Below are 26,335 nucleotides of genomic sequence, written 5' to 3'. Positions count from 1 at the left end.
GACCTGGGAGTCCTGGTGGACAAGAGGATGACCATGAGCCAGCACTGTGCCCTTGTGGCCAGTAAGGCCAATGGCATCCTGGGGTGTATTACAAGGGGGTGGTTAGTATGTCGAGAGAGGTTCTCCTTCCCCTCTACTCTGCCCTGGTGAGACCCCATCTGGAATATTGTGTCCAGTTCTGGGTCCCTCAGTTCAAGAAGGACAGGGAACTGCTGGAGAGAGTCCAGCGTAGGGCAACAAAGATGATTAAGGGAGTGGAGCATCTCCCTTATGAGGAAAGGCTGAGGGAGCTGGGTCTCTTTAGTTTCGAGGAGACTGAGGGGTGATCTCATTAATGTTTACAAATACATAAAGGATGAGTGTCACAAGGACGGAGCCAGGCTCTTCTCGGTGACAACCAGTGGTAGGACAGGCGTAATGGTTTGAAACTGGAACACAAGAGGTTCCACTTAAATTTGAGAAGAAACTTCTTCTCAGTGAGGGTGACAGACACTGGAACAGGCTGCCCAGGGAGGTTGTGGAGTCTCCTACTCTGGAGACATTCAAAACCAGCCTGGACACATTCTTGTGTAACCTTGTCTAGGTGTTCCTGCTCCAGCAGGGGGTTGGGCTTAGATGATCTTTGGAGGTCCCTTCCAATCCCTAACATTCTGTGATTCCTCCCATGTGCTGTCTCTAATGCTGCTATGGGTTTTTGTGGGTGTTGAGGATTTTGAGGCTTTCAGTACATATTATCACTAACTTGACAGACCACTCTGCTCCTCAGTGTCTTGTCACAGCAACTCTGTCTCGGAGTAATTGGGATTGTGGCAGGTTTTGGACAGTGTTGTGTAAGTTGAAGTGGTCAGTCACACCTCTTAAAAGAAGGCAAAGGAAGCCTTCTCTAGGTCACGTCCAGCCCATAGGTTGCCTTTGAGACATGCTTCAAATAAAAATTGGAAAGTTGACACCAGGGTTGTGCTTCCAGAGAAACCAAAATTCGCATGAGTGACAGCAGAGAGAAACTTCTGTCTATTTTTGTGTTGTCACATCAGAAGTTTGTGTATCGATCTCTGCATATCAGGTGTGAAACAATATATGGAAATATTAGGCAAAAAACTCCTAGTTACATGCATTTTTTCAGAGTTACAGTTTTATTTGAGTGGCCTTTATAGTACCAGGAACAAAAAGAACCGTAATCTGTATTCTGAAGGAAAGTCATTAAAATGAGGTAGTTGGGAACAAATTAGCACATCATCTGTATCCTCAAGACTTTGAGGATAAACAGCCACCAAAATTCAGAATATATGAATCAGTAACAGCATAACTGTTGCATATCTCACTGCAGTATTTCAATGGGATCACATTGCACATTTATTTTGCACACAACTTTTCCTCAGAAGCTATTCAAAACTTGGATTATGCTTTTAGCACCCTGTGATCCTGACATTCAGCAATAATGAGTTCACATAGTTAAATTTTCAGTACTTAAAATAACAAAAGAAAACCACTTACAAAAGGAAAAAAAAAAAAAAAAGCAACCCCCAAAACAAAACTTCAGTTAATTGAATTCAGATGTCTTGTCTGGAGACCATTCAATTAAATACAAAAATAGGATACTTTTTGGTTCAGCAAAAAGGTTCTTTTTAATTTAAATTTCTTTGTTTCTTGTTGTATAATTATGTTTCTTGTGTGTACTAAAAACCACCTGAATAGCAAAATATCAAACTTTTGTCTGTATGTGTTGTCTTGCTTTCCTTGTTTTTCTGCTCAGTAAAAAAAAAAACAGGTTGTGTTTCCAGCTGTAAGTTCCATGTCTAGTTTGAGGGTGTTTCAAAATAAATGTTCACTGTTTTTTTAAGTCTTCGTAGATTATAAAGCCTTAGAAGGAAAATGCTTAAAGTTGTCCTACATTCTTTAGGTTGCAGAAAATAATGAGACTTGAAAAAATTCACTTTAACTTCGTGTGTAACATGGCTTGATGCCAGAAATTGTATCACATTGTGAAAATAATTGTTTGGTTGGGAGAAGGAGGTGAGCAAAAGTGAGTGCATTTAGTTGCAAAGTTCTAATAGTGCCACATGAAGCTGCCAACATCTGATAGTTAAAACACTGTTTTCATGAAAAGTATTCACCCTTGTTAAGTAGTAGTTCTTTCGTTAAGCTGGGAAGGTCACCAAGAGCAGGAGATGTTCTGTGCCCACTCAGGCAGTCACTGGGCAGTGTGGTGTGCTATTGGGGCACCAAGGAGGGAGAATCAGGAGACAGCTCGTATTTAAAGTGTCAGTGATAGGTGCCAAGGAGTGTTAGTAGAGAAGCTGGAGAATGGGTGCAGAACCTTGTGTTGCATTGGTGAGGCAGACTGCCCTCGGCATTATCAGATGCTGGTGTAAGACTGGTCCCAAATGAAGCAGAGAGTGGCTGGGTGGGAGAGGAAAACCTCCCGCCGGTGGGACTGGTGCCCCTCTGGAGACTGGTGTTGGTTCTTGGCTCTGCAGCGGATGCTTCAGTGGGCAGCCGGGCTAGGTCAATGTGTTTGCAGGTGGGTGCAAACTGGGTATTCCTTGTTTTCCAGACAGGGAAAGAAAAATGCTTCAGTTGTATTTTTGAGAGCTTTAAGCGTGCAAATGACACCATCTGTGGTTCAGGCAGAATGCTTCTCTGCCCTGTGTGCAGGGAGCTCATTCATGGAGTAAAGCTGAAGATTGGAAATGACTCATTTCAGGTGGTGTCGTTGGGGTGAAGATGAGTCCATGGTACTCATTGCTGTTCCCATTTCCCTGGTAGTTCTTTTGTACTTGTGAGGAACATACGACAAAAGTGGAATTTACCCACTGCTAATGTGGATGGTGTGAAGTTTAATCTCTTGCTCAAACATGCCCAGTGGGTGAATTTACCAACATTGTTTAATTGACTGCCCCATACCTCCAGCAGCTGTCGCATACGCGTATTGCATGCCCGCTAACGCTTTCCAGTTGCATGGGTACCTTGACCTGTCCTAGTGTCAAGAGGGCTTGTTCCCCTGAAGAACTTTGCTCAGACTAATTTCAGCTGTGGCTGCCTGTGTGGCTGTGGCAAACTCACCATGACTGCAGGTAGGACCGTGGTGCCTCCACATGAGGCAGAAACTCCTGCTGGCTGCCTGTGGGCATGGGCAACATTAGGTCTTCCATGGTGGGCTTGCACAAGGATCCCTCACGGCCAGGCTTCCAAAATGCTGCTGTGGGGCTGCCAGCCGGAGCCCTGCAAGGTTTGGCTCATGCAGGTGCTGGTGGGAAAGCTGTAACAGGCCCTTTGGAGGAGAATGTGATGGCTCAGCTTGGCCAGGGACTTCAGTTTCTGTGTTGAGTAGGATGGAAGCTGAAGTGCTGATGGGCCTGTAAGGCATAATTCATGCCCACCTGACCTGTGTTGTACACTCTCCATGACTTGTGACAAGAGGCTGTCAGGGGGTTTAGTTTCGTTTGTGTTGCAAGTGAAGTGTATCTGTAGTGCTCGAGCAAAAGCTATAATTTTAAAATAGTATATAGCTGGAGTTGTGGATCAGAGCTTTTCTTTCTTGTTATTGCATTAAAACTGCATTCCTACCAGTTGAACAAGGTGCAGAATTGTCATGGCTAAAGTGTTTACAGGAAGTGCAAACATATGATGGAGTATACTGGAAGACCAATTTAGCTGGCCTTCTGTTTAATTTGGCAAAATCTCAAATATCATTGAGTGATAGTGAGTTATTCAGCTGTTGCTTGGAATGTTTTCTCTCTCCGTGCTGTTTTCCACTATTGTTGCTGATCAGGTGAATGAATTAAGATGAGTGTAGGAAGTAGTAAAGTGTAGGACGAGTGAAGGAGTGTAGGAAGACACAGACAGTAGCAGTAGCACAGCTCTCCCACTGTTAGTACAGGATGCTCTCATCACACCAGAAGGGGTTTTTTAAGTATTTATCAGAATAGGGATCTCTGCTAAAGTAAAAGCAATATTAATATGTGAACATACTTGAGTTTTTCTAAAAGCAGCAGTGGAAAGAGAATGCAAACAGGTTTCAGTTTCCATAGAAACAAAGAGAAGAATCACAGCTTTTGTAATTCCTGTGTATCGTTTCTCACTTTAACATTTAATCGTAAGACTCTGAAGTAACCAGCTAATCAGGGGTCCTACTTCCAAAATGCATGGTTTCAATTCAGGGCTGCTAGAAACAAAAGTAAAGAATTTTGTCTCAATGAATAACTTCATACGTGCCACATCATAGTTTTGAAGCATTCAAAGCTTCATTTGCTGATTCAGTCATAAACTAATTAATGTTAAAAACATAATCATATGTAGTATCACACAGTTTGCCATCAGCCATAAAAATGTTACTGTTCCAAGTGCTTCACACAATATGTGGAGAAGCCAGAGAGTGACTGCTGGGAGCAATGGTCTTGCTGCAGTGGTCCAGTGCTCAGCGCTTGTGTTGGCAGCCGCTGGCGGAGCAAGTGGCGCAATGCTTCCCAGCCCCACTCAGGAGGAAAAGTGGCACCACTGAGGAGGGAGCAGAGGGAGGATGCTGCCAGGGTGTCGGTCTGGGTGCTGCGGGGTGGCACCAGGGGCTCAGTGATGCAAGTGACAGATTTTGGGCCCGGGTACAGCTTGGCAGAGGGATGGCCACGTGCTGGTCACGATGGTGTCTTGCAGTGCTGAGGATGCTGCTGGTCTGGACTAGGATCTGGTTGCTGGATGTAGTTGTGTGTTGTTTAGGGCATTTTTTTGAATGTAAAACAGCAATTATAATCAGAAACCTGATAAAGTTTTATAGATGCAATTTCTCCTTACATCATTTATCCTTCACTCTCTATTAGCACATATTCTTTACCGATGAGAATAATGGTGATGAGTATAATATTGTTCCTATACCATGGTCTAAGCTGTATTGGTGTATATACATGTTAAGGAAGGTGTCTATTAAGAATCAATACTCTGGTTGTGTGTGACATCTGCTTTAATGCTAAGAAAGTGGAGAGCTAACATTTCGGTTACATTGCAGATGATTCTAAAGTAAAGATATTGTCAAAGCCAGTAAGGGTAGAAATACATTTCAAAACAACCTAGTAAAATAAGGTTGACAGTAAATAACAAGTCAGTTGTGGAAAAATATGGAACTGATGTAATTGCAGAAAAATAGTTAAAATACCAGAACTGCACAGTGTTATGAGTACTAAATACCATACTAACAGCGGAAGTAAAGTCGAAACAGATTGTGTGCCAAATGGCAAAGAAATAAAAAAGACCATAATTTCAGCTGTATGAAAACAGTCTTATGTTAGACGTGAAGCTATTCTTCCATTTGTAATGACAGAATTTTTCTGATCATTAAAGACATCGTAGCTGGGTTTCTGACATTTCTGTGCTGCCTTTATGAGTTTCCTGAAAAGTGTGAACTGCCTTCACTTATTTCTGCGCTGAAGACAAATTTTGAAACGTAAAATGCCTGGTTCTCCGTGATCATTTTAACAGAGTCTGTAGCTCCTCCAGGATATTGGTCAGCAGCTGGGAGGAGTAAAATGGCTTTCCCTTTTGTGATCTTTGAGTGACTAAATTATTCCTAGATCTTAGTTATACTATGAAATCACATTTCCCAACCTACCCTGACTCCTTCTGATACACACTGCTATCCTGTTTTGTCTATGCAAAGCCATTGCTGGCTGGCAACATTGAATAGAGTAATATATACACATTAAAGTTCTTGAAGCTTCAGAGTCACTTTTTATTGAGTGTGGTAAACTTATGGATGCATGCATGCTTTAGAAAGGGTACCTTGACTGTCTGGTATTTTTGTGTTAATATTGTCAGAATATTGCACGGAAAGTGAAGTGTCAGAAATGTCCACTCTATAACAGCTCGAATCTGTGCAGAAAATCCATCTTCAGAGGAGAAACTGTTCTGCATTACCAGAACTTAAGCAGCTGGAAAAGTTTCTACTGTTTCAGCACTGGCTTCCAGCAGAAATTATTTTAAAAGTTAATTTGGGTTCTGATGACCTGAGTATCTGTTCTGCAGAATGGCTAAGAAATGTAGATCACGAGGTCCTAGGTAAATGGTGGTTTTGTTTTGTCTCTTTGGTTTTTGGTGGTGCGGTGTCTTTTTGTTTGTTGTTTGGCTTTTTGTTTGTTTTGTTTTGTTTTGTTTTTTCTTGTGATTTGTGGCTAGAGCACAGTTATCTAATGTGATTGTATAACCTATTTGCTGTTTGTGCATCATCTGCCTTAGCCACAGCAACGATGCCAATGTTGGTCAATGTGTTGGGTCAGCTCTGTTGAATCTGTAAGTTGGAGAAACAACTGTGGAAGTCCAAAAACTCCTCAACAACTGTTCAGCTTACTAATATTTGTTTTCCAGTTCATTTTTGGTAAAACTGGAGAGGGATCTACAAGATTCTGTAGTGTTTTGCTCCACATTTCTTGGGACGCATCTGCACTTCCATTTTTCTGTGTTAGCTTCCACAATAACTTTAAATGTGTTTACATTCAAATATCTCCAAATTACATGTAATGTAAGAAGAGCAATGAAAGCTAATGAAGGGTCTGGAGCACAAGTCTGATGAGGAGTGGCTGAGAGAGCTGGGGCTGTTTAGCCTGGAGAAAATGAGGCTGAGGGGAGACTTTATCAGTGTCTACAACTACCTGAAAGGAGGTTGTAGCATGGAGGGTGTTGTCTCTTCTCCCAGGTAGCAAGTGATGGGACAAGAGGAAATGACCTCAAGTTGCACCAGGAGAGGTTTAGATTGGATATTAGGAAAAATTTCTTCAGAGAAAGGGTTGTCAGGCATTGCAACAGGCTGCTGAAGGAAGTGGTTGAATCACCATCCCTGAAGGTCTTTAAAAGACATGTAGATGTGGTGCTTAGGCCCATGGTTTAGCAGTGGACTTGGCAGTGTTAGGTTTATAGTTGTACTCAATGCTCTTAAAGGTCTTTGCCAACATAAAAGGTTCTATGATTTTACAGTCCAAACTAAGGCTTGCAAATCCTAGAAGCTGCGAATGTTGTCAGTTGCGAATGCTGTCTGAGACTCTGTAGACATTTAACTTAAAAGAAGTGATCCTTCTCTTGCTGGTTGAGGATGTGGCCCAACCTCTTGAAGCAAGACTGGCAGTTTGCATGAGGTCTGGGCTTTTCCTTGTGTCTGTCAACCTGCAGCAGCCCAGCTGCCAGAGTAGCCCAGGAGGCTACAGCGTAGGGCTGAGACTTTGAATGTCAGTGATGAGGTGCTGATGTCCGTATTTCTATTTGTTTGTTTTTTCTTCTCTTGGGGAATTCATAAGGGATGACTTCTGTTATTTAATGGCTTCCAGTCGTGGTACTTAAAATTTGGCAAAACATTCAGTGAGTGCCATGAGAATATGTGGTGAAAATGTATCCTGTCATTCAGCTGCCGTAAAAAAAAGGGAGAATATCATCAGATCCACAGTTTGAGTGCTACTAAGAAGCAGAAGGCCCTGAAATCTTTTCCTTGACGGAAGGTGGTGGAAGAGGGTATGCCAAGCCTGCTGACATCCTTCCCAGCCCAAGCAGAAATGTAGTAGCTTAACACAACATGATATATCAAGTGCAAATTTGCTTTTCTTCCTGTGGAGATTACAGGTAGAATAATGTATGATCCCATTATGATAAAGACACACTTCTAAAATGGCGGGTGAGGAGGGATGAGAGAAGCAACAAACAAAACAAAACCAAGAAGGATGCATGAGGGCAAAGATGGCCGTCCTGGTTCTGCTGTCAAGCTTCAGGCTTTTTGTTTTGTTGAAATATTTTTTTGGGGGGGGGGCGGGGAAGGGGGAGAGGGAGATGTGTGCTCTGATTTCCTGGTATGATTCATGTACCAAGCCATTTGTTTTTAAAAAAAAAATGTAAGCAACCCAGCTCCCCAGTTTTCCTCTCTCAGTGGTATGTTTCTGGGTCTTGCTGTAAAATTGTGTAGTTTTATATAAGCCTTATATAGCTGCCTATGCAAAATCCTCTTTGTGCTCACTGGCTGCATGTTCCAGCTGATGTCACTGTATTTATGCCTTTCCTTTAAGTTTCCATGAGGTAAAATGGCAGCATATTTTGGGGTGTCTTAGGAGCCAAATGCAACACTTGTTTACATCCCAAAGAAAGAGTAAAAAGAGTATGTGAAGTCCTGGACTTAAATAAATGAATTAAAATCTCTTAGTGATATTGGAAACTTTGTGGTTCATGAAGCTGGTGAGTGCTGGGCCCTACATGAGCACATCAGAAGGCTGTATCTTCTTTCCAAAGAGGCGCTAATCTGGAGGCTCAATCCTGCAAGTGTTGCTGGTGTAAAGTTTATCTCATCAGTTGCTCTCATGGCTTTGCAATAACCATTGCACTAAAGTAGGCCTTTGCGGGGGTTTTAGATCAGTTTACTTCTATAATGGCTCTTACAAAATATGTCAAGTGATTATTTGTTTGATTTTTGAGATCACTCTGAAGAAAAAAGTTGCTCTTAGAGATGTTTGAAGGAAGGACTACAAGGAAGAAGTATGACAGAGCACTGGAACAGGCTGCCCAGGGGGAGTTGTGGAGTCTCCTACTCTGGAGACATTCAAAACCCGCCTGGACACCTTCCTGTGTAACCTCACCTAGATGTTCCTGCTCCGGGAGGGGGATTGGACTACGTGGTCTTTCAAGGTCCCTTCCAGTCCCTAACATTCTGTGATTCTGTGTGTTTTGGTGAAGGGAGGAAAACTGCCTGGCATGGGAATAGAAGCCTTGGGCCCAGTGGAGTCATTTGAAGCACTTTATTGCTCGTGCCTTGGCTGCGAACATACATTTCAGCCTGAGTAAATACACTGATGTATTCTGAAATATGAATATCAGTAATCTCAGTGCCACAGCATTTTGTCAAGGTTTCTACCCCAGTTTTACCTCCCTAAGGTCCCATTTTCAGCTCTCTAATTTTCGACAGTTTGGGCTGGTATATTTTCAGTGCCAGAAGTCTGTCTCAGGCTGATTTTCTTTATCTTTTTTTTTCTTTTTTCTTTTTTTTTTAATAATTGTTTGTTTTAATTTGAGTAGAAAATAATGTGCTGTTTTTGAGAAAACAGCTAGGGGACTGATATTGTTTCTTAATGTTTGACAAAAATAATTTCTAGAAGGCTCTTGATTCGTAAATAACGTAATACAGTGGAAACTGCTGTGGGAAACAAGAAGAAAACACTGGAGACCTCTAAAATGACTTGTGTGAAGTTGCAATGGAGAGGAGGTATTTTCACAGCTGTGTTTTGTTTGGAGTTAGAGGAGTTGAGGAGCTGACACTCGGGCTGACCATAGCATGAGAGCTTTGGACAGTGGATCCACGAGGATGTCAAGACTTGGAACAAAATTACTTGGGTAGGAAGTATGAGAGGAATTTTGGGGAGCTAGAGAGGGAAATAATGCCACAAAAGTCCTGACACGTGTCCCAAAGCCTAGAGTGTTTTCAGGCCAAATACTGTGCAGCCCTGAGAAATCTGCTACAACCATTAGCTAAAGGTTATTTCACCTTCATAGCAGGTTAGCAAATGGAGTGTGACTGCTCCTCTGGCAGTGCAGTTCAGTGAAATGCACTCCTTTAAAGTGCGAAGGCTGCATTCAGATTGAAACAGTTTTGGTGTTGGCCTTACACTGGTTTTTGGGTGTTTGAAATAAAATCCCTTTCTCATAAGAGTCCATTTGAAGGAGAGTTCAGTATTCATCAGAAAGTACTCTCTGTATTTGGATGGGAGGTCAGGACAATCCACAGAAGTGTTAAATTCTCTGTGAGTAATTAATATTGGTACTTCAGGTACTATCCATGTATGTGTCTGTCCTGATGATTTTTACACTGCAGACCATTGTTTCTATGTGTGGAGATGTTGGGTTCCTTAATTTTTAGGTACCTCACTTCAGAAAAATCTGAAAATTAATTCTTTCAAGATGCAAGGTATCCAATCTTCTAGATGCCTTTAAAACATATATATATATATATATATATATATATAAAGGAGGAAAAAAAAGGCAAAACCTGGGAGCAGTGAAGATTTCATTATGTGGAATGAGATTTGATTTTTTTCCCCCCCCCCCGTGGTGTTTGTGTGAACCAGTCATGCTAAATGGGGCTCACTTAGGAGAAGTGAGTTTTGCGACAAGTTGCTGAATTATTAACTCAATAGTTTAACTTCAGAATTACTGTACTTACAGAACCTCTGCTGTAGTGAGACAGAAATCCATGTGAAGGAAGACAAAGCCATAAGGAAATTAATGAGTGAGATCTGGATTAACTTGCCTTGTAAGAATGTTTTTACTTAAGGAAACATATAGTGTGTAACACTAAATTGAGTTATAATTATATGTAAGTTAGTATTTAAGTTTGTAATACATGGAAAAAGACAACTAAATGTCATAATAGGGTAAAACATACTTCTTATGTATTAAATTTGTATAAGATTAATTATTGTTTGTATTCTTCTTGCTTTCTCAGCTATAAGAAATAAGAAGAACCCATATTTAGTTGTTAGTCATGAACTTTCCATAAATTCATGTTCAGAACTGCTGCTGTTGACAATTAGATAAAATTAAACAGTAAGCCTGGTTTAGCTCTAGAGCGTCTTCAAGTTTCTTTTATGTAAAACAATAAATAATTCTCTAGTTTAGATTGCGCTGTCATTATTGGTGACCAAATGTCACCTTTCTGAGAAATGTAGAATCTAATACAGAATAGCATTTTACATGAACCTGAGTGTTAATTTCAGTATGCTGCAATTTCTTTACTCTGTATCTCAGCCAAGCTCAATGGGAATTTGTAGAAATGAAATACTGTCACTGAGATGATCCTTTAAAATGTTGTAGAATGATACCACTATTTCTGCTTTATGATTGAAACAGAAAGATTAAATTAATCTTTCAGCAGAAGTTTAAAGTTTTGCCAGAAAATCTCTGGCATTAAAAAAAACATTATTACTCTTGCAAAGAAGACTGACAGGCATGTCCTAAAAACAAAACACTGCCTAATAATATAATACAATAATACATCTAAGTTATACTGTCCTGTAGTATGTGCCAAAATGAATACCTTTGTTTTAGCTTTTTTAAACAACTGATTTCATATTGGTTAGGAGTTTCCAAGCCGTTCAAGCAAAGCAGAGATTGATGCTGATAAATATATTTCTACACTTATATGTAGATACAGTGTAAAAAAAACCCAAAACAATACAACCTCCTAATGGAGGAGTACACTTAGAAGCTGAATTTAGACAATGGCTACTATATAGCGATAGTCTACATGGCACAGATGTTTCTCATGTATTTTAAGATGTCTCTTGTAAGAAGCATGCTCTTTTGGAGGGCTGGTGAGTGGCAGTTAGAGATCTATTAAACTACCACACCTTAGTGGTGACATCCTGATGTGGTTCTTCAAACTAAATAAAACACAGGAAAATGATATAAAAAGAAAGAGCATGCCTAGGTAATTGTTACCAGTAGTGAATGTTTGCATCTCAGAGTTCATAAGCACGGTCAAAGCACCCAAAAGCAGTGCTGAATAAACAAACACTTATCCAAGTGAGTCAAAATGCATTTTAGACCTTCTTAGTATCTTCGTTGAGTGAACTACTCACCAGTTAAGTTAGCGGTAAATATGGAAAGTGCAAATCTATCTGGGACAGGTGGAGAACACGAGAGAAAGAATGCCAATTATTTCTGATGAGGTTGATCAAACTTGGACTGCTTTTGTGGTTGTATGACACTGAATCCAGTGTAGTTACCCTTTTAACATAAAGATGTTAATGCAGAACATGTCATTGCTGAGACTTAGGAGACACGGTTTTAATTGTTGGAGAGCTTAAGGCTGCCAGAATTAATCAATACATCTGAAAACTCTTGATGTGTCTGTCGTCTTCCAAATGTTTTCAGTCGAAATTTTGAAAAAGGAAAGGATAATAAATGCTTGATAGTTTATAGCCAAATCTTTGCTGTTCATAATCTGAGAGAAAACATCAGTACATATTTATATTTACTGCTGAATACATTTATGAGTTGATGAAAGTTATGAGAATTGTCTTGTCTTTTTCATACAGATAAGCTTTGTATATGCATTTTGGGTCTTAGGCTTCAGTGATAAGGGCAGCATCAGATTTTGAAGAGCAAAAGTTCTTGTAACAATACATTAAATTATTTTTTTCTACAAGGCCTCCTACAGAATTTTTAAGAATCAATCTAACAAATCAGAAATTGGTACAAATCTTGTTTAAGATAATAAGCAATGATGCAAAAGCCAGGAAAATTCTAGAAATCATGATGTTTGTGCTGGCCATTTGCAGTGCTTCGTAGAAGAAGAAAATTCTGTCAGAAACATTGAGTTTGAAGTTACCTATCCCATGTACTAAAGTGACTCTTTTCTCAGTAACAACTGAAATCTGAAGTAGAAGGTATGTATTGCAAGGGATTGGAATGACAGAAATGGGATTAATCCTGTCCTCTTACACTTGCAGGAGGTGAAGGGTGCTGAAATAGAAAGACAGGTTTAAACCATGTTTGATGCTCTGTGGTTGCTAAATCTTGCCTCTTATTTTTAAACATGCAATTTCTATCTAGAAGTTCTTAAAATACAAAATACTTGCCATGAGAAGTCTTTTAATGACTCAGATGCATCTGTTTGACGCATGGGTAGAAAGGAGTTAAAATGTCCTCATGAACAGAAGCCAGTAGCTGGATAGTGTGAAAATCGAGCAGTTCGGCCAAAGCATTTATAGTAATGGAAAATATTTGTATTAAATCATGTTGAAGTCTAGAAAACCATCTGAAGCTTTAGTATTTTTTTGTAATAGAGATTAATGAAACTTTATGCTAATGTGTTATAAAGAAGTAGTAGCTCACTTAGGTACAGTAAGGTCCTTATCTGACCTACTTATATATTGTTTTACTGTTATAGGCTTCTAACAGAGCTTGGCAAGAAATGCTGCTTCTAGTTTTATGCCTGTTAAGCCTTTAGAGGATGGGAAGCTACTAATGGATAAACAATTTATAATTTTTAAATTCAGAGAAGAAAATGATACAAAGATAGCCACTTCTTACATAGAGCACTCTTGACTTTCATAGAGGTATATAAGTATAGAGAAGAGTTTTACAGTTATTTTCTCAGGGAAAAAAAAAAAAAATGATAGAGAGAAGGGAAAGAAGACAGACTTGTAAAAAGGCTCTTTTTTATTTTCAATTGTGCTTTTTGAGAGCAGATAGAAAGAGGACCTGTACTGTGAAGAAAGGAGAAAACCATACAGGCGTACAGCTCAATTCTGCAGGCTGCATCATATGTGGGGACCATTATCCTTAATGCAACTGTCTCTATAAGGAAATATGACAAAATCATAGCAACCATATGACTGCAGAGATGTTGTGAAAAGCACATGCAAGGGAAACTCATTTGGCTTTAGCACATTAAAAGTATGAATAATTCTTTAAAGCTTTATGTAAGCAATTGTCTGTGAAGTGTGTTCATTTCTTCTCTGCTAGGAAGGTGCTGCTGGGGTCAGACCATAGACCTAGGCAGCTTCTCGGAAATGTGCCTCCAGGGACAGGAGCTTCAACCAAACGCCCAACAAACAGCCCATTCTGGACAGCATTTGCAGCATAGTACTTAATAATACTAATAATAGTAATAAAAGTCTTCCTTGAATAACTGGTGAATTGCCAGCTGGGTGTTTTCCAAAATTCATTGACTTGCTGTTTTCCAAGATTGCCTGTGCAGGAGGGAAAGAGAGGGATGTATCTGAAAATATCTGCATAAGTGCAATGGACAGGAATAAAGCTTCCAAGTTGAGTTAAGCTTAAATAAGAAAATCTTTGTCTCTGGAAAAATGTTATGCAAAAGTGCAGAGCCAATGTCTGGTATTGATGTAATAGGAAACTCTTGAGACTGGTATCATCTGAGAAGGTGCCTGGTCAGATACAGATTCCCTGGAGTTTGTAGCCTGAATGGCAGAGTAAAGTGAGACAAAGTGGCCTCAAAGTGACAGGGTCTTCATTGAAGCTTCAGCATTATGTCCTTTATCCAGCCCTCAACCCCATCTTTAACTTGTCATCATTTAGAAAGGAGAGCCTTGCAGGGAGGAGTTTTATCTGTGGAGTTGCAGCCCTGTACTTAGATGTGCAGAGAGAAGTCTCTTGCATTTGGTTTGGTGTGCTGTTCTCCATGCAGGGGAGAGTGTGTGTGTTGAGAGGGGAAATGTCATGGCCTTGCCACCATATTTTGTCCCACAAAACTTCTTCCTATGGATCATGCATTCTGCATGGTAGCATTCTCTGCATTCTCATGGTGCATTCTCTGGTGAAGGCAAATGACCTGCAAATATTCTTGTACCTATCTATCTTTCTGGAGGAAAAAGAGGAAACAGAATAACCCGAAGCCTTAAAAAGTTTCTTCATATGACAATTAATTAAAACAGATCTCTTGCCAAGCTGGGGAAACTGTCACTGTACATTCAGCTGGAATGGAAGGATCTTCCTGAAAAGATTTCCTGGAGTCCTCAAACAGATCCAAAGGAAGGGAATTGGTATTCACCTCCCATGGTGTCTCCCCATGCTCTTTTCTGCAGTTTCCCCTTTGTTGCCGTTCTGCTTTTATGAAGATGATGCTATTATCCAAGTTGAAAATGTTATGCTTGTTTTTACTGAATTGTATCTTGTGTTTTCAGACCATTTCTTTGAGTGATCAGTGTCTTTCTGCATTTGCCCTGGAATTTCAGCAGATGCCAAATCCTTTCATTTGGTATTGTTATCAAATTTAATACCAGTGCTCTAATACATTTTTTCAAGTCATGATGAGAATATTGAGTGATAGGACCCAGAACAACACCTAGTTGAAGTTTGCTTGATTTTAAAAAGAAAAAAATCATTGCAAACAAATAGGGCTGGCATAGGAGCTAGTTTAATTTGTGTGTTGCTTCTAAAGCAGCGTGGCAACACCTGGGTTGTTCCTGGGAGATGCCTGATCTGGAGTCTGCATCCCCAATCTGCATCCTCCTGAATTACTGCAGCACTTTTCTGTTGCCAGTTTGAGTGTTGGGTTTTGATAACTACCTTCAGAGTACTGTCTTTCAGCCAGATTTTCACTCATTCATTCTCTGTTAGTTCTCAAAGATATTTATTTGTCAATGAAGCCTGCAACAGGCAGTTTCCTGAGTGTGCTACCTGACTGTCCTTAAGGCCAGCTCATTTCCAAATGTCAAATGTTTCTAACTGCTCTTTAACTGGCTAGTTTCTATGCTACACTGATCCTTTTTGTATCCAGCCGTAGTAATTTGACACAGTTTCCACTATTCTTCTCATGTTAGCTGGTAAGGAAATGAAGTAGGGGGCCAGTCTTTGTGTGATGTCAGTGGGTGGCAGCTTGTCTGTCAGACTGTACACTTTTCCCAACTTGCCCCTTAAATTTTGAAATTTTGAACAGCTTTGCTTGTAGTTGTCTACCTTTTAAGTATTGCTTCACCACACATTTTGGGAGGAGAATTTTTCCCAGGGAGACCCCAAAAGACACTAAGAAACATAGTCCTGTGTGTATTTGTAGAACTGACTATGCATTTTTGTTAAGGTAGATCTTTCTAAGGAAATTAGGAAAAGAATAAAAGTCATTGCAAAATCTCTGGCACACGTTGTGACAGAAGGTAGGATAAAAATCTTTTTTGGGAAAAAGAAAAAAAAGGCCCTGTATTTAATTATTGTCTACTTGCTACGTGATACCAGAAAGCTCAATTGGAGAACCAGCTGAAAAGTAGAGTGAAGGTGAAGAACAAATTGTGATTTAGTAAAGAGCTGGCCACAGAGAGAGATCAGTCTTCATTCTCATAGTGAAATGCATTTAAATAAAATGGAAATAGTTTGGATAGTTTAGCTTAATGGCACTTTTGTTTGTGTGGTCGTTAGGTTTTCTCTGCACAGTCATGATATCTACTTTTCCTTTGAGTGCAAGAAAATACCTGTTTGGAGTGGTTTTATTACTTGATTGATTTTTCTCTCCCCTCCCACCCCCCCCCAGTAGTAATAAAGCAGTTGATTGACAAAGCAAACAATAAAATAAAAAAACCACCTGTCTCTACATTTTGAAGTGTTTGTCACTTTTCTGTATAAGGTGTGTTGAAGCAAGGCTCAACCACGCACCTGGGAGAAGAGCTGTGATTTCCGAGTAGCTTTGCCTTCTGGAGACTCCTCTCATTGCAGGAGGGCCATGCCTTACGTGCACCTTCTCCATCCTGCCATCACCTCTCTGCTGCACCTGCCAAGACCAGGCAGGTCAGGCTCTTGCCAGGGTAGCTGGGCAGGCAGTGGGCCCTGGTGGGTGCAGGAAGGATGACTGAACCTACAAAGATCTTGGAGAAGGGTGAGGAGGATCTCAGAGGAGTAGAACAGGGCTGAGAACTAGTAATGCAGAGGATAAGAATGCTGTTTGTAGGTGCATTAGGCTGGGACCTGTATATATTGGGCTATGAAGACTTCTGAGTGCTGAAGGCCAGTACACACAAAAAAAATAGGTGTGAACTGGTCATGGAAGACTTCCGGAGTGAAGACTAGGAGCTAGCGTTTAACAACTGTTAGGAAAAGAGTCTTGGAACAAGATGTTAAACTGCTTGATATGTATATAGGACAAATTGACAACATGGGTGCTTGTAGGAGGAAGATTGTGAACTTTCTGATGTCAGGCCACCTAGGTCTGTCTTTGAGTTTGTAAGATGGAAGGATTTTTCTCTTTATTTGAGAGCAGTTTTAGCCAAGAGTTTCCCTTATTAGGTGTTCAGACTGGACTTCATCTAGCCAATGTTTCTGAACGTTCATTAAAATGGGGCTTTCATCTTGTAGAATTATAGGCTGGAAAGTCTGTCATTAGAGGGCAGAAGCAAAAGCACTAGGAATATCACTGATAAACCCTTTGTCTGTGATATTTCTGTCATAGTGCTTGCTATAGATCACATCATTTGGATAGATGGGGTCATATCAGAACTTTGATTTTATTTTTTTTCCTAATTTGAATGAAACCACAACTTTCAAGTTGTGAAATTCTTGTTTTTGAATTATACATTTCAGTATGTTTGACTATAACAAGTACAGTCAATGTGGACGGTTTTCCTAAGGAATCATTCTATGGAACAAGTTAACACTCTTCTCTTAAGTATGTTAAAAGGCAAGTGTATAAATATAAACCCTAATAGATTTGGACAAATTAACAAGTATACAGAAAGTCAGTATTCTTTAATACTTGTTTTCATAAAGGTATTTTTCTTCATTTAGAATCTTTCTTTGATGTATGTTCTGCATAGATTTAGAACTTACCATTTTCCAAGCCCTTTGCATCTGTATTCCAGTGTTATTTTTATATATATTAGATATGTGAAATTACCAGTAAGTTTTCAGAAACCGTGCTTATGTCTGCCAGTTTGTCTCCTAATTGTGTTAAAAGCATTTGGGGCTAGGTTGTTTTTGGTGTTTATGATTTAAAAAATGAGGAATAACCAAAATGTTTCTAAAGGTGAGAAAGGAAGCAGAAAAAAAATAAATTTCAGAATGTTTTTTAAAAAAATAACGCTTACTCTACTTTTTTTGTGGTCAGAATGAAAATTTTGACAGGATGTGAGTCTTGCACAGATGAAACCAATTGTAGGTACACGGTCTTTTACATATGATGGAAGAAATTGCAATAAGGCACTTTGTATTCCAGTGTAGACTGGTCAGTGTGGTTTTGCTGTGTTTTACTATGTTTATCTTCTCCACACACCTCTGAAAGCATTCCCTCTGTTAAAGCTGGTATGGCTCTGCTGACTTCAGCAATAGCAGGGTTTTCCTTTTAGGTTGGATTTAAGCTGCACAATGTCGTTCTGCTTAAGCTGCTGGTTTTCAGTTTGTAGTCCCCTGCCCTCTTCCTGCCTTTGGACTGCAAAGGGCCCTATGATATTGATGACTAAGGACATCTTATTATTTCAGATGTGTAAAAGTCTGTGAAATCTCTAAGGATGCCCACTGCTCCACTGGTAGGAAAAAAAAGATAAAGTGTAGGGGAAAGAGAGACCAACACTTATAAAATGCTTAGAATAAACTGCAGAAGCTGCCCCCAGCATGTTGTTTTGGGCAGTCCTGTCTGGCCCAGGTGCGTGCTGCCAGCCATGGGCATCCTCTTCAAGTTAACGTTCCTGTCAGTGAAGCCCCCCATGATGTTTTCTGTATTGGGAAAAATTTTGTGCTGGAAAGAAAAGAACAAGGAAGCCTTGAACTGATTTTAATAGTGGGTGACTTTCCACTTTCTTGCTTAAATGGTTTTTTGTCTAGAAGGAGAGCAGAACTGATCCTCTTCTGACTAGTCACTGGCACTTTCGTTTATTTAGTTGGTGCAGTTCTTAATGATTAGTGGTTCTTGGTGGGAAAGTTATTCTTCAGGATCTCAATTTCTAGACCAGAAGATTCATCAGCAAACTGTTCCCTTCCTTTAGACATCAGATGATCTAATGGATGGGATGCCAGTAAAGGTTGTATTGGAATTTTGAGATGGTGACCCAGTGAAGAGAACAAAGCAGGATTTTCACAAAACACATGAAATTTGGCAGTAGCTGGATCCCATCTCCCTTAGACTGCTGCTTGTGATTCCCACCAAGGGAAAACCCTGCTCCAGGAAAACAGTCAAAACTCCACATTTTCCATGTTTGCTTTCTCCGTTCATCTCTACTCAATTCTTTCCGCATGATATCTAAATTGTTCAAATGGAGTGATCCTGCTTTGTTTGCTATCAAAGGATCTTCAGTTCATACACAGGCCCATTTACCACATCTTTCCATACTCCTCAGTCATTTTTTGAAAAGCTTTTTTTTAGATTTTTTTTCTAGGATTGCAGTCGTTGGTGTTTTCTTTTGTTTTGTTGTGTGTGATTCTGAACCGGACACGGTAATATTTGTCCATACTTCTGGTCAGGGACCATCTTTCTCTGTATAAACTTGGCTCACTTCAAGCAAAACCCCCACACTTCAGTGATTCCAAGAAAAAAAGGAACATAACCATGAGATTTCCCCAAAGATTTTGCATACAGCTGATTCACTTAACCTCAAAGATAATAAATTATGGAAAAATTTGGACTGCTTCCATGTATTCACCATGTTCTGTAATAAAACTGAGGGGTTTTTTTTTCCTCCTCTGGCAGAGACTGGAGGAGACTGTGTTCAGTCAGCTCAAGTGTGCTGTTGAGCATGTTTGTGGAATGCATAATACCACTGTTTTGAGACTTGATTATTCTGTCTGACTTGTTTCAAATGCCTTAGACTTTCACACTATTACAGGAAGGCAGAATATATTATAAGGCAGAAAAGTTCAATTTTAAAGAATAAATACTCCTCTCCAGGAAAAATAAAATAAATCTAGAAGTGTCTTGTAAAGCAGCAGACAAGAGCATTAATGTCTTTAGTAAAGCTTTATTAAAAGACTTCAGAGAAGTCATCCTAATAATTTAATGACATAGGTTGTTTCAGGACAATGGGCTATATTCTTCTTGAGGAAAGATGACCTCTCTTCTATCCATTTATAATTTCCACCATAGAAAGCTTCTTCTCTTCTTGTGGCACTTAGTGATGTCAAACACATGTCTGTGCCAGAGCATATAAAAGCTTCATAATAATGTTCTCCATCACAGATAGCTTGTCATCTTGGTGTAGTTACAGTAAACACTTGAACTTATGAACAGTGGTTTTAGTACTTATGGTTTTCATTCCAAAGTCCCACATTTTTACTGTGGGACTTTCCTATTTGTACTACTTTGTCATCTCTTAGTGAACAATACTTCACAGGGTGACTTTACCTTAGTAGTTTTCCATTGTTGCAGTATTTGTAATACTGATTTTTTCTTTTGTTTTTGAGCTCACCCAATCTGATATGTATTCTCTGCAAAGTTGGTCCTGTGTGTGAAAGTAGCATCCTGTCTGAAGTTCATAAGATTTGCAAATACCCAACAGGGGAGTCATGCTTAATAAGCTTTTAATGGTCTCTACTTCTGTTAGAAAGTCATTATCTTTCCTGCAGGTTTTCCACAGAAATATTCTGACCTAGGTGCATGTTTTTCAGGATATTTCTGTGTGCGTTAAGGCTCCTGCAGTGTGGCCCCTGTTTTGCAAGCAGCATGGAAGCCCAGTTCCATGATCCGATGATCAGTGAGAGCACGTGCAGGGCTGCGCAGGGTTAAGGATCTGGCCCGTGTACCCCAGAGCCTGCCTGCTGCACTCCATCGCAGCTGGATTTGTTGAGTTATTTTAGTGGTGTGGGTTTTTGTTTTGTTTTGTTTTTTACTCAGAGCATGGTATGAATCATACAGCAGAAGGTTTCACTTTTATTACCGAAAACAAATACTCATTTTATACTTGAACCCAAAAGAATTCAGACTATTGAATTGAAGTGGCGTGCTGTGGATGCTGAGATGGGCTCTGCAGCACATACAAGCAGGAGCTCAGGCAGGGGATGGGAACTGGCTCGGCACGGGGCAATGGGGGAGCATGAGGGGAATGTCTGCAGCTTTCCTTCCTCTGCACTTTGTTTCTAAGTAGTTCTGACTAGGTTTCAAATCAGTACTCTAAATTTCCTTGATCACTTGTGTCTGTCTGGCAATTAGTTGCTGTCATTGTTAGTTGCTTCTGGATTTGAAGAAGCGACTGCCATGAATAAAGCTTTCATAAAATGGGCCAAAATTGGACTGTTATCTTTTAAGTGGACATAGTAGTAACTAGACTGTGCTGCAAAACAAAAGTTGTCTCCATGCGACATTTGGATATCTAGTAGGCATTTGTAAACATGATTCTCCTACTGTGTATTGATGTAAGGTTAGAACAGAGGTATTTTTGCTGTCTTTGGTATGAGGATGACTGAGAGGAGAGGCGTGTGTGGCCCAAGGGCAACTTTTAGACTTGCTGCGAGGTCTCATCTTCTGCTGGGACTTCTTGGAAGAGCTCCTGATTGATCCTTCAGGAGAAGGGTTCAGGAAGGACAGTTGCAGGCAAACAGCCTATGGGGTTGTGTGGGAGGGTATATTGTATGTAGCAGTGGGTGTTTGTAAGTAATGGGTAAAAAGTCTAAAATTGATGCCTTCTTCATTATAGCTAACTAAAAATGGGACACTTAAAAATTTTAGAAGCTGTTTTAATTTCTGAAGCTTTTCGTCCAAACTAAGAGAGCAGGTGTCATTATATCAGAATACAACTCTCAGTTAATACGGTTTGGGAACAAAGAATTAGCTTGAAGGTTCATGAGAGAAGTCAATGCTTGTCAACTCCAAATCAGAATCTGGTGAAGGCCTTTGATACATATTATTTAAGAAATCTTTGAGATTAGCTGTGCTCACTTGCTTAAAATGTACAAGGATGCAACTGACCGTTTTGTCATGTAAATAATTGAATGCTGTGTTTATTTAATTGAAGTTGCCTTGGTCCATTTAGTATTATACTAAAATGACAATGTACACCTAATCTTTTATGAAAAAATACAGCCAAAACAAATTAGTTTTTTTTTTCTTGTTAATAAAAAATTTAAACAGAGGGTGTTTTATTTTCTTTGAATTATTTGACGTCACAGAACCACTGGAATAGAGATACACTGGTTCTGTGAACTGACAAATTTTGAAGTTGAGTTGGATGACTTTTGTTTATCTGCATCCTTCTTCTTTTTGTAGGAAATTCCACTTATTTGGATGACCACGGACCACCCCCTCAAAAGGTGAGCTACTGATATTTTGCATTTGCTTTCTTCTTGCTTTTTTGGTTTTGTTTTTTAACTAATTTTATGTTTACTTGTGTGCAAAGCAGCTCTGCTGAGTTTACATCAACAGAACTTGGCCTTTCCAGCTTTCCCCCTTCCTTTCCCCCCAGTGTTTTCAGACATTTGTAAGTAACTTGGGTTAAACCTCTGTGTAATTAAACTAATGGAATTTTTGTCATTGAGTCAAGGGCAGGCAGGATTTTAGTGATGTTTTGTCTGTCTGCGTATTCATGCAAAAACATAACTTGTCTCTGTTGGACAAGCATCCTTTAATGGCTTTGGAAATTTCACCAATTGCTGCAATCATTGTTTTTCTTCTGAAGTATTTGCTTGCAAATGGAACCAGTCACCTCCTGGTGAACTACTTTCTTTCAGCTGTCACAGGGAAAACAATCCATGCTAGGGGTGGGTTGAACCTCTCTAACTGGTTCATTTTCTAAATCAATATGGTTGTGGCATTGCAAGGATTGAGAGGACAGCCTGACACTGCAGTTGGAACTATTAAGGCGAGTGGATGTGGGCTTTTTGCTGTCAGCAGTTCCTACAATATGGGCTCTGCTGTAGGTGCAATGCTTTCAAGCAAAGCAGTAGGGTATATTTAATGAATGTGCATAATGAATCCATTTATAGCGTTAGGGTACACTGTTCCCATCAAGTATGACTGTGCAGCATTGACTTGTCCCTCACCATCACCATGGCACCTCATGAAATTTCAGGTGAGGACCAGCATCATGATGATTTCTTCAAGAGGAAAAATGAAACAAGCATTAAGTGTCCCTTGTTTTATTTTGTTGTGCGCTGTGTTGGTTTATTCTCTACAACATGACTTGGTACTATCTCGTGTCTGTCTTTCCAGACAGCTGTTGTAACTCCTTTTGTGCAATAACTATTTAAAAACAAAACAACAAAAACCCCACAAACAAACAAAAAAACCCACCGTTCTCTTGCCACTTCTTTATTTCTCCAGAGTCTCTTAATATCTGTAGGTACAGTGTGGTATTTTATTGAGGTATTTAGATAGAACAACTCGCATTTTTGAAGTCTTTATGCTGTGCAATTGCAACACATGAAGGTGCAGTTTTCTGAAAGTTTCCTTTCCAAATTATGCAGAATTCTCACTGTGATATTGTTACCTGTAAAACGCCAAAGCAGAAGCAGGGTGGGAGATTTAACAATTTGCCGTGGGCTAATTTATATAATATGGCCTATGGCTTTCTTTAGTATAAAACCTTTCAAGCAATATTGTTTTAATTGAGCTTAGATGCCTGAATGCTTTTTAACTCCTGTTGGTCTTTAAGTAGAAATTTTATCTATTTTAAGAACTCCCCATGAAATGGTGAGATTGCTTGGTCAATTCAAGCCAAAAAGTGGAGTCTGATGAAAGTAGTGCAGGATTCCTCCTGGGTGTTCATGTGGGTGAGCTAAAGCAGTTACCTGAAAACACATCTGTCTTCTAGTTTGATTTTCAGACAGATTATTTTGCAGATGTTGCCCCCCTGTGAGTGCTGGTGCAGCAGGAATGAGTAGTTAGAGGTAGGGTAGATGTGAAGAACCGCTCTGAGGATAGTCCTTACTCATCTCTGTTCAAACTGACCATGAAATCACATCCTGAGCCACCAGGCCTTGAGTTAAAATGCTAAACCACATGTGCATCAGTGGGGTGAAGCAGTTGGCTTTTGGTGAATGGGAGGGTAATGTGGAAAGCAATTCGACTCAGCTCAGTTATCACTGAAAGCAAGCTACAGTAGTCTGAGTTTCTTCACCTTTTTGCTGCAAACTCTGTGTGCAGGTGAGATCTGTAACTTTCAGCTGATAAGGTGGAAATTTGTTACATTCTTAAAGTTCAGACAGCTCAATTAAAGAGGTGATGTGCATCTGATTTTCTTCTTCTTTAACACAAATTTTTCTGTATCCACAGTTAGAGAAACAAGTGGATGTAGACAGAAGTGAGAAAATCAAATTTTTAAGTTTATTAACTGATATGTGGGGAATCTAAGGCTAAGCAAATGTTTGAGACTTAAAATTTATTTAGTACCCTTTATGCTCTTGAAAGATATTTTCTCTGTTATTTGGGTACCATCTGCTTCTCTTTCCCAGAAGTACAGCAGCTTGCAGGGAGTAAAGCATTATGTTTGTCATAAACCCTCATTGAACCCTCAGCTCCAAAGAGTAAAGCATTGCTGATTCCCGACCTGTATTTTTGCACTTGCGTTAGCATTCTGAAATGCCCAGCTGTGCCAGTATGGAAAAGGCTGTAACGTAGATAAGACGTTTTAACCTTGAAAACTTTGTTCAGATTTTGGTCTTTTGGGATTACTGATTAATGGTGCCATGGATGGGAACCATGCTCCAGTGGATAGTAGCAGTTGGACAGACTTACGCAATTCAGAAACTTTCCTGTTTACATTATGAAAATTTCTTTTGCCTGTCTAAACCTGTAATTTTGGGCTGTGTTCACGGAGCTTCATCCAGCTGCAGCTCAGCTGCCTGTAGAAAGTCCAGCTGATGAGATACCTACATAATTGATTAGTTGCGTAGGTACTCTTTGATTAATTACTCACAGTCAGTTAAGTTATTGGGCTTCCTCCATAATCATCCTCACTCCTACTCACTCCTGAAACTTTGGTGAGTAACTCAGTGGAGTAGCAGGCTTGTATAGTAGCCTTGTGGAGCCTATAGTGGAGTAGCCTTGTATAAGTTACAGATATTTTGCTTTTTGAAGCACTTTCATGTGTTTAGAAACATCGATAGAAGATGGATGCATGTTTCAGTCATCTCTAGGACAACATAGAGACAAGCCTGCTTTTCCTGGGTGGGTTGTTTTGTTTTTCATTCTTCTAATCAAAACATGGGTGGGGATTGGTAAAAAGGGCAGATATTAGTAATTCCTGGTATCTGCTTAGGCTCATGTTTTGTGTGGGTATACTCTTGCTTTGTAAATCTCACATATTGCATTATTGGCTAAGTGCACTTATTTACCCTTCTAAAGCTTCAGCTCTAAACTGTGAACTCTGCCTGTGCAAGTGAAACTAAATTCTCTGTAACCGTCATTCTCTTTCAGGTAGCCTCTATTCATATAACTAGATAACTGTCTACATTTAAACTAGTAGATGGTTGAGATCAATGAATGGTTTAATTTGACATATAAAAAGGTGTCAGAAGAAATTAATCCTGAATCCAACATTTAAAGAATTTCATTATAAATAGTATTTTCAGTTGTGATGCTCACAAAGCACAGATGACATGATGCACCTTCCCTTAGTAGCACATGCAACAGGCAGATGACAAAACCCTTGATTTGTTTCTTTCAGTCCTGGTGGTGAGTTACCCTGGGCAGCATAACTTTGCCCTGCTGCATTCACCTGTGGTCAGTCCTATGTGGCACTATTATGTGAAGCTCTCCAGTGTTTTTCTAATGCCTGCATTATTCATCAGAGGGAATTACAGCCTTCCCCGAATGAAATGAAAACGTGCGAGAGGCATTTGGTATGTTTAGGAAGTAAGTTTTAGAGTCAAAAGGATTCTAATTTTATGTGTCTGCCTAAAAATGCTTTAAAAACTAGAAATTAAGATAATGAGCAACAGTCCATTGCCCAGGATTTAAATGACTGATAGCTAATATTGGTATGTAGTTAGCTGTAGTGGAAGGCCACCAACAGTTGATACACACTGGGCTGTAGCTGTTTTGCAGAATAAATTCCAGTGTTTTGTTGGAAATTGTATTAGTTTTGGCTTTGTGTCATGGCTAAGTGCCAAAACTATATATTTTTTTTTAATACTATGTTGACAGGGGGGTTGTGGTTGTTTTTTACTCCCAGTGGAAGAACTAAAAATAGCACTTATTCTCTGAATAAGAAGTAGCGTTGTCACATTTCAGGAGATGAGGGTACTGGGCTGTTTTTTTCAAATAAAGGTGGCGACAGCAATTTTCTTAGTGTGAGTAGAGAAGCAAAGCTTTGCTCACTCCTGTACATGAATATCGCTGATGTGGTTCTGATTCTCCCTTTAGGGCCAGTTTTTCATGTCTTCCCCCAGTAAAGGTTTACCTGACTGTTCAAGATGAGCAGTGGTCACCCTTGCCAGTGGTCTGAACGTAATGTGTCTGGCACAGGCCATTTCTTTAGTCCTTAGGCACCAAAGACTTGACCAGATACTGGCTAACCCTAGATTTTCACAAGTTCTAAGACAGATCTGTGTGTGCTTTTCTGCAGGTAGATACAACCTCCAGTAACCCTAGCACATCTCTGGTCTTGATGGTGTTAGTGTGTGACAGATAAAAAGGGAATATAGTTGAGCCAAATGTAACCTCCTACTCAGTAAAAATTAACTCTTCGAGTTAAAGCACTTGAATTTCCTGGTTTAACTCTCTATTTCACTACCTCCTGGGTTTTTTTAATACACATCCGAAATTATAAATTTTAAGGTATTTGCAAAGTGATAATTTACTTATCCTTTTTCTGTAGATTGGAGTGATGCCTATGGATTATGCTAGCGTGTTTTTAAATAACACTGTGGAATTGATGTTCATTAGTGACTCATGATGTTCAGTTGGTTTATTTCAGGTCTGAGCATTTCAGCTAATAAAACAGGTGTATTTTGC

The 26,335-nt window shown here is 39.7% G+C and overlaps 1 protein-coding gene across 1 annotated transcript in view; it reads left to right on the top strand.

The window, feature by feature from the left end:
- The window catches only part of UST (uronyl 2-sulfotransferase), a gene marked incomplete at both ends in the record, with an annotated part of 164,212 nt that overhangs the window by 43,055 nt on the left and 94,822 nt on the right, over positions 1-26,335 (top strand). Inside the window, one exon of the mRNA XM_080341719.1 lies at positions 21,650-21,693. Within this exon, the coding sequence (XP_080197845.1) occupies positions 21,650-21,693 (44 nt within the window). The remainder of the gene's footprint in view (positions 1-21,649; positions 21,694-26,335) is intronic.

The sequence above is a fragment of the Nesoenas mayeri genome (genome assembly GCF_963082525.1).
Source record: "Nesoenas mayeri genome assembly, chromosome: 3".
Classification (NCBI taxonomy): Eukaryota; Metazoa; Chordata; class Aves; order Columbiformes; family Columbidae; genus Nesoenas; species Nesoenas mayeri.
Note: the sequence above shows the minus strand (reverse complement) of the source record. Positions and strands in the feature narration are given on the sequence as shown.